The 12,890-nt window shown below is 37.4% G+C and overlaps 1 protein-coding gene across 1 annotated transcript in view; it reads right to left on the reverse strand.

The window, feature by feature from the left end:
- The window catches only part of LOC113031438 (semaphorin-7A), a 41,687-nt gene extending 34,762 nt beyond the window's left edge, over positions 1-6,925 (reverse strand). Inside the window, exon 1 of the mRNA XM_026183511.1 lies at positions 6,504-6,925. Coding sequence (XP_026039296.1) covers positions 6,504-6,582 — 79 coding nt within the window. The 5' untranslated portion in view covers positions 6,583-6,925. The remainder of the gene's footprint in view (positions 1-6,503) is intronic.
- Between the last annotated feature and the right edge of the window lie 5,965 nt (positions 6,926-12,890).

Below are 12,890 nucleotides of genomic sequence, written 5' to 3' on the forward strand. Positions count from 1 at the left end.
TGTAAGTATTGTTTATATGCTCAGATGATGCCTATGCTCTCCAAAGTTTGACTGTACGTAACAAAGTATAATTTCCAATAGTAAATGGAGAAAAGTGATTATTACTGTTTTATAGGTAATATATGAAGTCAGTTGAATAGTGAAATTATGCAGAAAATTACTTAAGCAGTAGTTACTTAGGCTGCTATGATATTTAAAATAATTTAAAGTACAATTTGCATCTCTTGTTGAGGATTCTTTTTTTTTCTGAGATAAAAGTGGGAGGTAGTCTCAATTCAGTCTTTAAGTATTTATTTGCCTCAAGCAGATAAATACTTAAACATGTACATGGATTCCCCCTCTGGCAGAAAACCACAGTCTACAAGCAGTTAGCTGTAGCCGACTTCCTGAAAGTGAAAACCTAACTTATCATTACACAGGATTATATATTGAATTGTGGGTTCATCTAATTGGTAAAAACTTTGGGGAGAGGCCGTGGTTAAGACTTGGCCTTCCCTTGTTGGTGGACGGGCTGGTCACAACCTCTTGTCATTCCACTTCCCATGGTCAGACGAGGTCGCATCTGGGATACTAACATCCCTCTCCTATTTCTGTATAATGACTTTTACCCTGGTTACGTGTCTACATCTCTGCACTCAATCTGACCTTCACCTTTTTTTTTCTCCTAATCTAGACAGTCTAAAGATGCATGGCCCTCAGAGATGTAGGTGTGAAATCTAACTGTGTACTTGCAGAATTAAACTAAGAGCAACGGTAACAGCGGCCTGCCCAATTTGGGCTTCATCACTGCCAACCAAGCTGCAGGCAAAATCACAAAAAATGCACATAAAGTAAGATTTATAAAAATGCTCAACCTCACACTCTTTCCCTGTAAAATACCTGGAAATTAGACAAGATTAAGTGACTCCGTAGTAAGGCCTGAACCCCAGAAAATGCATGTTACTTACAGTGTAATTGTATCCTGCAAAAACCTCAATTGTTGCCTGCAAATTACACATAAGTACGTTGTACTAGCGCCTTGTTGCCTGCAAATTTCATGCACCTTAGTCGCTCTCGAACACGTCCCACACCCCAGAAAGAACAGGGTACTTACAGTGTACTTGTTTCATTGTGTCTTGCAAAAACCTGATTTGTGGCCTGCAAATCGCACATAAGTACAGGTTACTTGCACCTTGTTGCTCGCAAATTGCATGCAAGTAGGGTATTTGCGCCTTTATTGTAGGTTTTACAGTGTAATTGTTTCACTGTTTCATGCAAAAACCTGAGTTTTTGCCTGGAAAATGCATGTAAGTACAGGGTACTTGCACCTTATTCGTTGGTTGTGTTATAACATTTGATGGAGATATTGTCACACAAAAAGTTCTTTGGAAGGCAAATATACAAAGTATATAATAATTGAGAACATGAATTTGCACCATATTCACTACACTTAGCTTCTTTTTTTCTGTTTATTGAATAAAATTGTATTGTACAATTTTTTTAATTACACTAATGATGCAGACGTCTCAAAAGCCCACCAAAACTAATGTATTAAACACGATACACTAGACATTAAGGGGTTAACATAATTATACTACAGGTAGTCTCCTCCCCCACCTATCCTTTATTAGAAAACATTTTTGAATATGAGTGTCTGTGGCCTGCCTCGAGAGCAAAAGCAGAGCGTAGGAACATATTGTGCATTCATATTAACAGCATCTTTTTCCATGTCTCCACAGAATTTTTCAAAGAGCCAGACACATCTGGGTGTAATCTGAGCTCCTAAATGTTCTCTGCTGTTCTGTGTCAGTGTGTATCTTTCCTTTTTCTTTACTCAGACACTTAATCATTACTACTGGTTGGAAGTCGTGAATTTTCAAAAGGTCAGCTTTCAAGGAACTAAGAAAAACAACCTTTTTAGCTGGTTGCTTAAAAAAAGCTTCATTAAACTCAGTGGCTGAAGACTTAACTTCTTGGAGGAGCATGTAATACTTTTTTTTCATATTAGTGAGTCACTTTTAAAGAAGCTAAGTTCTATTTGCACTAAAATGTGCACATTAAAGAAGAGTAGAACACAGTTGTTTATTTAACAGCGTCTTAAAATTAGCAAGACAGATAGCAGCAGAGTCAAGGTAAGGGATCTTTTGAAGCTTTTCTGTTTGCTGCTTTTTGTTTGTTTGTTTGTTTGTTTTTACTTGCATAAAAGCTTTTAATTCAGTTTTTTTTAAAAGGTGGATCTCAACGTCTCACATTATTAACATGACAAGAGAATATCCATAAGACTCATAGTTCAAGAGTATTTTGTATTGATGTGTTTAAGTCTCCAAGAGAAAGGTCAACACAAAAGATCGCTGAACTTCTGGGAAATTGTCTGATATTTAAGATGCTGTACATGTCAAATTATATTTGAGAGGAGGAGCTGTTCCTCTCTCTCAGGGTGTTTCTTTAAAATTATCTTTCTGTGTTCACTCTCTTTTGCTGCTGGCTGTCTTCCTCTCTCTTGATTTCTCTGTTTGTCCTACTTTGCCAATATATGCATTTTATGTAATTGCCAAATGTGACTGTCACTCATTAGGTATGTACACACAATATAAAGGAAAGCATGGCTTAAGCTTGCTTTAAAAAAAACAACAACTATTGTTAACCTTATTCCAAATCCTTATTATGTTTCAGTCCCTTAAGGAAGTGAGGAGAACAGAACAGTTTTTCCCCAATTAAACAAAAAAGTGCAAACAAAACAGTGGGTGAATATTGATGGTTTCTGCTTTACTGATATGATATTAAAGCTGCTGTTATGACTATTCTACATAAATATCTGGCTTAAATCTCTATGTGTAATGTGCTGTACACTCACTAGTGCATTACACACTAATGAGTGGGTACACCTGTTCACTGCTCATAATCCAATCAGCCAATCACATGGCAGTGACTCAATGCACATGGCCACGATGCCTGCTGAAGCTGAGCATCATAATTGGGAAGAACATGGCATTTTTGTTTATCCCAGATGCGCTGGTCTAAATATCTAAGAAAATTCTGATCTACTGGGACTTTCCCACACAACCATCTCTAGGGTTTATAGAGAAAGGTCCAAAAAAGAAGAAAATATCCAGTGAGCTGCAGTTCTCTGGACAAAGATTCCTTTTTAATGTCAGAGGAGGATGGTCAGAATGCAGGAAGGTAACAGGAAGTTAAACTAACAGCTATCATGAAGTGTGGAATTGGGACCCAAATAGTGACATTTGATAAGGTAGTTGAAAAAGTCCAAAAAAATACAAAATCTGCAAGGGAAAATAGAATCCAGAGTTTACAGGGAGCACACAAGTGCAGGTTAAGTGCAGACAAAAAATTAGCAAAAAGAGAGCAGTTAAGGAAAGTGAACACAGCTGGGTTATGAGACGCAGGTGTTAATAATGAAAGACAATGAGACATGAGGGGAATTAACCCAACAAAAGACACTAGAAACAAGGAACAACCAAAATAAAACAGAAAGTGAGAACCATAACCAAACATAGGGGAGATGACAAGATGTTACAAGAAATACTGAGGACAAAAAATAAACTCTAATATAATTTGGAAATAATGGTTTGAGGCTCAAAAGAACAAAGAAATACACAAGATGGAAACTTCAACAATAAGCAAACTAAGAATGAAACAGAACATATTTATCAATAAACAGAAATGACACAGTAAATTAGTTCAAAATAATAGGCAATGATGCAGGACCATGACAGGGTCAGAATTTGGCATAAACAACATGAAACCTTAAAAGTACCATTACACCACAACCACCATCATCCTGTCTAATATTAACATTTGAGGCTGCTGATGGTGGTGTCACTTTCTTGAGCATATGTTCTTGGTGCACCTTGGACCCCTTACAATCTATTTAGAATCATTTAAAGGCAACAGCCTTCCTATTGTTCCTTTGCATGTCCAGGAATGTTTCCAACACCTTGTTGAATCTATGCTTAGAGAAAACAGTGTCCAACCCTGTACGAGCAAGGTCTACCTAATAAACTGTAGTTTTTATGTACAGCTCACAAAGCATTATCATGCTACTCTGCAATTTCCCTCTGCTTTGTTTTTTGGCATATTTCAGCCAGCTGCTTTGGTTAAACTGGCCTTTAATTTGATCATTTTAACTTGTTAGTAGTTGTTGTTAAAAACAGAGGAAAACATAGAGTGACTCCTCAATTTAGAATCATCAGCTAGTCAGAAAGACCACTCTTAAGTAAAAAAGCAATCCAATTATTTTTCACACAGTTGGCATATTAACATCTTACAGCACTCTGCAAAAAAACATGTAAGTTATACTATAATTGCACTGGATATGATGATTTATTAGTCGTTTAATTCTCTGTATCATCCTTGGTAGTCCACACATCCACACAAAAAAGAGAAAGAGAACAATGGAGAACATATCGACTGACTGATTTTAGTGACTATTCTAAAGAGGTGTTTCTTAACTTTACTTAAGAGTGTGTGGATGTGTGTGTGAATGGGTGAATGACTGAATGTAGTGTGAAGCGCTTTGGGGTCCTTAGGGACTAGAAAAGCGCTATTCAAATGCAGGCCATTTACCATTTATTTACCATTCTTCGGCCCAAAGATCCTTCTGGGTGCTGTATTTTATTGGGCAGTAGCATTGCTTTGATTCATACTGAGATATGGATATCGAAAATGTGTAGCCAAATTAAATTAATTAGGGTCAAGACTCTAAAAACCACAACTTAAAATTATGACCACCATAAAATTCAAATGTATTGTACCTGCATCCTCTTTGTCATTTGGGGGGGGGGAAGATATTTACAGTTTGGATGAAAGCTTGCTGTGCTTAGCTTGAATGCACTTATTGTAATGGACTTGGACAAAGGTGTAGTCTATACCAAATGAATGCAAAGTAATTCCAACCCTTGCTTCTATAATATCGTAATCAAAAGCACCAGCTCCTATCTTAACCACTAAAGGAAATACTATTTTAATCTATAAAAAAAAAGAAGAAAAAGAAAGATTATAACCTTCAAACAACTCTGTGAAGGTATGAAACCCTGTTTAATGTCCTCATTTGGCAAACGCCTACAAAATGAGAATATTTTCACCATTAGAGCACCTCGGAGCTGTCCGAGGTGCTGAAGCTTCAGACTGCGCCTTTGATGGATTTCCTCTGACAGTGTTCCATGTGTAATTGTGTGTGTCTCTGGATTTGTGTGTCCTAAGGATAGGCGTTCATTGCTAACCCTGAAATTGCGTAACAATGAATTTGATTGATATGACACGCACGTCCAGGCCGTCATCTTGTGCGTTTTGTACATCCGCGGGGAGGGTTAGAGATACCAATACCTTGACACACAGCACCCATCTCTATTGATTGTTGAATATATTAGAGGACTGTGTGAGGTGTAAAAAGGCGTGAGTGGAATAGATAACAAGGAGGCGGGTTGGAATTTTCCATTCGTTGCTCCACACTCCCTGTCCTCATCTTGGCTTTTCTGTACATGTGTACACATATAGGATATATTTATTTATTTTGTCTGCTACACTAAAGCAGTTCTCTTTTTCACTGAATAGGACCCTTCCTCTGCAGTGTGAAGCAGCTGCCGTGTCCCGCATTGCAGCTCCGCAAGGACGCGGGAGGCACAGTGACTGTGCCAACCTCCAAAGAGTCATATTTCACAGTAATGATGTTTTTCGGCGGCGGCAGACGGGTGTTTAAAGGGTACAGCCTTGACGTGCGTTAGGGGGGGAAAGGCGCCATGTTCCCCCTCTTGGCAGAGGAAATATTGCTTTTAAGCACTTGTGGTTTTATTCCGCTCTGTGCGTCCGGAAGATGTGAAGATATGGAGGGACAGCCACTACAATAAGAGTCTATGCAAACTAGACACGAACACACCGCTAACTTGTAATGCTCTGAGATAAACGGAACACACAAGTTGGCAAAAAGACGGATAGAAAGGCACGAGTTGCACAAATTATATCCAATTTATACAGATTGGACAGACCGTGCTCACGGAGAAACCTGAAAAAATGGTAACACAAAGAAACTGATTTCAGTAGGCCTACATTAGATTAACAGTTGTTAAAACTGAGATTTATACAGGAAAAAAAATCGCTTTCTTCTTGGTGCTCGTCTTATTATAGCCCGGGGACATGTGTGCAGGGCCTGAACGGCGGAGCGCGTAATTTACTACTTGGACATCGGGGGGGAGGGGGTGTTTTCAGAGATTAATCCAGAGGTAGCCCTGTTTTTATTGGCTTTATGTGTGCAGGGTTTTTTTTTTTTTTTCAATTAAAGGAAAACAAAAGATAATAGGAAGTACTGAAAAACGGGTGCATTACCCCATGACATAACTCACATCTGCTCATCCCTCCATCCACTCATCCGTCCATCTCTCCAGCAGTGCAAGTATTCACTCATTCATTCCGTACACAAAATAAGAACACAAAACATTCTTGACTCCTAAAAATAATTTGCTGCATGTATTAGAACATCACGATATATGAAGGTTACAGCAGTTACTTACCACGCAGAACAAATTTCAGCCGAGGTGACTTTCCGACGATAACCGTGGCGAAAAGCGACAGCAGTACGAAATAATTCATCTTTCCCGTCACTCTGTAGCGTGAAGTCGATTGTGAAATTAACTAAACCGTACGAAGCGCTCCCCCAAACCCTTCTTCTTCCTTGCAGCCGCCTGACCCCCCAGATATGCCACGTCCCAGAGCCGTGAGAACGACTGCTGGTTCCGGTCCTGTCTTGTCCGTCTGTTTCGCCGGCAATTCAGTTTGGTAAAGTCGGGGTATCAGGCTCCACCTCAGAAACAAAAGGCACAGGGGGGAGCGCAGCCTTTCAGCAGGGGCGCTGGAATGAAAACTCGGAGTGCAAAAACGAGCGCAAACACGTCGCTTTTGCTTTACAGCTGGCGCGTGTAGGCATTACACATTATACCTGTTGCTGATAAAAAATGATTTTCATAGATATTTTGAATCGTACACGGTATCTCTTAAAGGTATAATGCACATTTGTGTCATCGTACAGCCTTGAAAATGTTCTAATGCCAATTAAATATATGGCAAACTAAATTATTCAAACGTCCTTAATCATAAGCAACCTAATTTTAATTCCAGTCTATTATGCACCTATAGGCATTGTAACATGATCATTACATGTCTGCAGAGGATTTCCTTGAGGTTGATAATTCTGCAAAAGAGTCAGCATTTTCACTTAATGAGTTTTCTTTAAAAGCCTAGTGTGGACAAGAGATATTTTATTTTGTATTCTTATGGTGACAGTTTATAGTCAGAACTATAATTAATCAATCATTTAGCATTGTCGAATCAGTTGACAGAATAATCTTTGATTTATATCTATGTTAAACTGAGCAATAATAAGAGGTCTGCAGATACATGCACTACACACTCCCCACACATTCCAATGTAATGCTGTCAAAACTGAGGCCGACTAAAGACAACCCCATATTTGGTTCTGGACAACAATTGAATACACTTACACAGAGTACACACATTTAAGTCCACACTACACGCACCTACATAGTCATGTAGGATACGCACACACTTATGGAGAACTGTGATGGCGTCTCAGGACATGCTCCCTGTTTGACATACACACACTCACAATCGAAACGAATAGATATACACACCGCACACACTGGTTTTCTCTGAGTGCTGGACTGAGTGGAAACATCTGGAGGCCATATAAGAAGAACTTCTTGAGTTCTGACAACTGACTGATACTTATCATGTGATTTGACGTCATCATTGCAATAAAAGCCTTGTGACATGGTTGTTCGGGGGAGATCAGCTTTGAAAGGTTTATGATGCTCATCTTCCCCACATGTAGATGTGTATAATAAAAACCACTATTTTGACATCTACTGAGGACCATGCAGTCGTTTGTCTCCTCCTCAAAAACTCGAACCTTGACACTATTGATATATTTTACCCAAGATACCCAGAAACCCATAGCAACCATCAGAGAGACCCCAAATGTCTGGGATTGGAAGTTTAACAGAAAAAATATCAAGTTTTACCATCAACCAATGATGATATTTCAGCAACTTCCTCACTGTAATATCTAATCAATATGTCTCCATAAATTGCCTGAGTGCCTGAATAAGAATGAATCAGCAGGTTTACTCTGCTGCGCTTGCATTACGGAAGCTAACTCAAATTTGAAAAACTGAACCACTCTTAATGGTGAATGCCTCTTAGTGTAGGCAACTAAACAGATGCTTCCATTTTCATAAAATCGTTCTCTGTAGGCACTATCTAAACCTTCATCTGGGCTTCTGTGAGAAATTTCTATGAGCAGTGAGCTCCTTGGAGGGAAATCAGCAGGATAGCACATTGAGAAACAAATTAGAGGCATTCCTGTGTTTCCCTCACTGAGAAAGCACGTTATGAGGCACACAGGTGGATCCTGGAAGAAACAAGCCTCTGAAATCCCGCCCACTAGGGGGGCAATTTACCATTTTTAACTTCTTTCAAAGGCCTTTACTGTCTCCTTGTGTAACCCCTTATAATCAAGGCCTTTGAGCTTAGTCAGAGAGTCACCCTCACTTGTTAATGGAAGATCAACTACACACTCATTCATAATTGGCTTTTTTTTTTATTGAATTCACACAGGGGCACATGGGGGATATATTCTGATCCATATGTGGATTAGTTACTTATTTATTATTTTTATGTTTATGGTTATTAAAAGCATATGGAGATTTCAGATAGACTGTACACAACATACGTAACTTAGGACACTCAGGCCACAACAGCTTACCATCAAATGGCAACATATTTTGCATTGTACGGTACTGTGTTTGGTCTGTATGTTTACTTATTATTATCCTTAATGGATCCACCAGCAATTTTTGTAAGATTAAGGTTAATAGTTAAGGTTAAATTTGCATGAAATATTTACTAAAGGTAGGGCTTGGCCCAAGCTCAAAGTGATTACTTTATGGAATTGATCCAGATCTCAGTCTTGATCTGGATTCATGGAAGAAGTCTTTAACTAGATAATACAAATTAGGCAACATCATCTTGCTTTGCATGAAAATGCCACAAACCAATTCAAATCTAGACATATTTGCAAATCCAGAGGCTCAATTCATGTATGACATGGAGGGGAAAAAAATGTCTGTTTGAGGCATGCGTTCCGCTTTGGTATCAGTAATGCACTGTATCTAGATTACAGTTAGCTAACTGGTTTCCCACTCTTTATGCTTTCACTCCTTACTGATCAAATAGCAATTTAACACAATAAACCCTTATGTGTTTGTTAAACAAATCTCCTCGCTTAACAATGAAATAATGCATGTACTCGTTTATTTGGGTGTATAATGTTCAACCTCCAGATGGCGCCAAAAGCAGGGTTTTTAGTCTTGGTTTCATTAATTCAAACTAATACTGAAGAAGTCACTTGGAAGAGTGAGGAAACGTTTCTCTCATTGAAAACGCTGAACAGAATCAACCTTTTGGGAATTACTTAAAACTAAGGATTACAACAAGGCTGTCCTGTCAGTTTTAAGACCGTCTTTCTGTCAAATTGCAGTTTACAGTTAACACAATTTACAGAAGCAAGATAAATCTGATATTTAATGATAATGAATTAACCTTTAACAGATAGTATGATTAATTTGCTTGCTCATTTTGTTTTCTCCATAGTTGGACAGACAACAAGCCTAAAACTGTCACATAGATATTTCAAACACTGTCATCTGCATCAAAGGGTCCCAGTCCATTAATGTGTGAAGCAACCAGTTAACAACACAGTTTGTAGTCGTGGTAAATAACAATGATTTCTGACTGTGACATTGTAATAACTTATTAATTATTTAAAATCTTTTTTAATTAAAATAAAATGAAAATTATTGAAAGATATTTTATTACCATTAAATAAAACTCACCAACTAAAATGAATCTAGTTAAGCACTTGTTTACATAGGTATAATGATCGGGCTTTAAAAGTAAGCATATTAAAACTTGATTTGAAAAACGTAAAGTTTCATGTAAATTAGTATTAAATTAGCAAATACCTTGTGTGAGTATGTGCATGTGCCTATGTCTTCTTTGTAATTAATTTAATTCTTCCCTGTTAGTTCAAAGGTTCTCAAGCTAAATGATGCAAAATGGTTATTTAGAGAGTGTTACGAAACACTTAAAGATTAGTGATGTAAATAACAGTATGCTTGTTATTCTATTCTGCAGTAGGAGTAACTGCAGAATAACAGTGGAAACAGGCAATACTGAATACTTTCAGTCTTGTTTGGTTATTTCATATCACAGTCATAAAGTGACATAAAATTCTGTAATGTATTATTACTGATAGCATTGCTCATTAGTTCTTTGAGCAGGTGAAATAAAAATCCTGCACACCACAGCACAGTAATGTCAGTCAGTCCAGTGTGGCGAGAAATCTAAAATATTGAATGGATTGTGATGAGATTTGGTACAAGTCTTGATGCCCTAAAGAGGATTAGGCCTGAAAGCTTTGGTGATTCCCTCACTTGACTTTATTTTCATAGTGCCACCAACATTTTTCAACTGTGTTGCGCTGGGATAAGACCAGGATAGAACATAAAATAAAAGAACATCTAAGAGTTTAGTGATCAAACAGAGTTAGTAATTGTGACTAAACAGTCAGCACAGTAATTTACTTCAGCAGCATAAAAAAGCTATGAGTTACATGGACAAAACATCAATAAACAGAGCTGATGCCTGCGTTTTGACTGCTACTCACTCAATGTTTTAACAGTTCTTTAAAGAAACATGTGTAGAAAGCCTGAAAAAATATTCATATTGAGCATGTCAGTATTACATATAAAGCTTTGTTGTTCATTTTCTAATGAAATAGCAAATCTTGCAGTAAAATATCTGGTTGTGGTAACAGCATTTTGTTATACAATGTAGTTTTACTATTTTTTCTAGTATGCAATCATCATAAGGAGTAATCATATTAGAAATTCATTCATATCAAAAAAGCCTGCTATCTGCCTTAAGCCACCTTTTTCTGTTTGAAAATGTAGCATCATGTTCAATTTAGTTAGAGTAATACTGCCAGCGAGGTCTTTTCTTTCTTTCTCTTTCTTTTCTTTTCTGAGGGTCTTTTATCTAAAGGGCTGCAGAGACCGTTTATGTCCACACTAGGACAATTGAAACTGAGTCACACCTGATAAAACGAGAAAATTACAGCAGTTAAGGGTACAAAGCCAATTTTAAATCAAAACTGAAATAGTTAAGAATATCAGCCCCAACAAAACATCATGATAAAAGTGTTTTCTAAATTAATGGAGCTTGACTTTTCACTCTTTGAAGATAAAAATAAAGAACAATAATAATAAAAAACCAGTACTCTGCTTTGAGACTTTTGTTAGTTGGTTGTAGTTTAGATGGTCTGGGTGTTAAGCCTGTTCCCGTGTCACTAAGGGTAGTGTCAAATAAATACCAACGTCATAAATTTAAAATGCACCTTATGTTGTAAAGAAATGTTTCCATAGTTACATTAAAAATAGAGGAGTCTGAAACGAACTAAGAGCAAAGACCACGGTGTTCTCAGTGGTGTGAGCATGCCAGTCATGAGGGGAGTGACTTATAAACACCACTTTAATCTGCCTTTTTGGCTTTCTGTCCAATGGGAGCACATAGTTGTATTAAAATAGATAATATGACGGGCCAAGCTGGGCTGGAGGATAGCACCCGCCAGACAGACCTATATAACAGATTGAGACATGCAGAGGTAATCCAAAAGGGTTTAAATCTCTGCTCATACACGTGATTATCATTTTTTGTCCTCCATTTTTCTGGGTTATTCTGGGCAACTGCATTAGACAAACAAAATTATTTTCTGTCCAGTGAATTTACTGCAAGTCTCTGAAGAGTGCTAAGGTGAAACGAGGGTTCATTATTTAACATTTATCTCACACTCAGGGACAATATTGTGTTGTGAACAGAGAGTCAGCATTAAAAATTATGTATGCAGGTAAGGAGGAAGGAAAAAGACAGTAAATGTCTAACTAAATAGATTATTTGTAATTTTGTATGTGGTACACGTGGCTCTGGAAAAAAATGTAAAATAAATAAATAAATAAAAGGCAGTCATACCAGCATTCTTCTGTACACATAATCATTCAACTTCACAGAAAAGAAAAACACAAATGTACATCTGTGTGGCTGAGTGCCAGCTGTAGCTTTGCGGTCTTACAGTGAGGCAACAAGGCTACGTTTTGTATCAAACTGAAACACCCATTTCTCACAATAGACTTACCGCTTTCGTTATGTAAAAAAAGCTAAAAGCTGCCAATTTTTTCAACAATAGAATAATTTCAGGTAAAGATCTGCTGGCAGAGATAAGATGCTTTTTAAACACTCTAATTCAATAACATTGCAAATAAATCATCGTACATGGATACACACCAGAATTAAATGTAGGCTTTTAATGACATATCACTGAAAAGTCATTTTTACAAGATATCAAATAATAGACAAACATGTGGATGCTGCATCCTTAGACCTACATCCTTCTCTCATGGCATAATAAAGCTTTGTGCGTAGTGCATCTACACGGTTCAGTTTACACACAAAAAGAGTGCATTATTTGAGTGACACTAATCCGCAGAACTAGATAAAATGACAGAATGAACAGTGCACACACAAACGCCCTTGACCTAAATATTTACAAGATGAAAATGATCAGGTGAGCATTCTCTCTGTCAATGGTGAGAATGTTACTGAGGCACATGTTTTTTTAGCTTGTGTGTGTGTGTGTCTTTAAGGGGTGAGGGTGGGGTGGGATGGCTACAAAAGAAATATATATATATATATATATATATATATATATATATATATATATATATATATATATATATATATATATAAAAAGCTAAATTTTTTCCTGC

The sequence above is a fragment of the Astatotilapia calliptera genome, chromosome 11, assembly GCF_900246225.1.
Source record: "Astatotilapia calliptera chromosome 11, fAstCal1.2, whole genome shotgun sequence".
Taxonomy (NCBI): Eukaryota; Metazoa; Chordata; class Actinopteri; order Cichliformes; family Cichlidae; genus Astatotilapia; species Astatotilapia calliptera.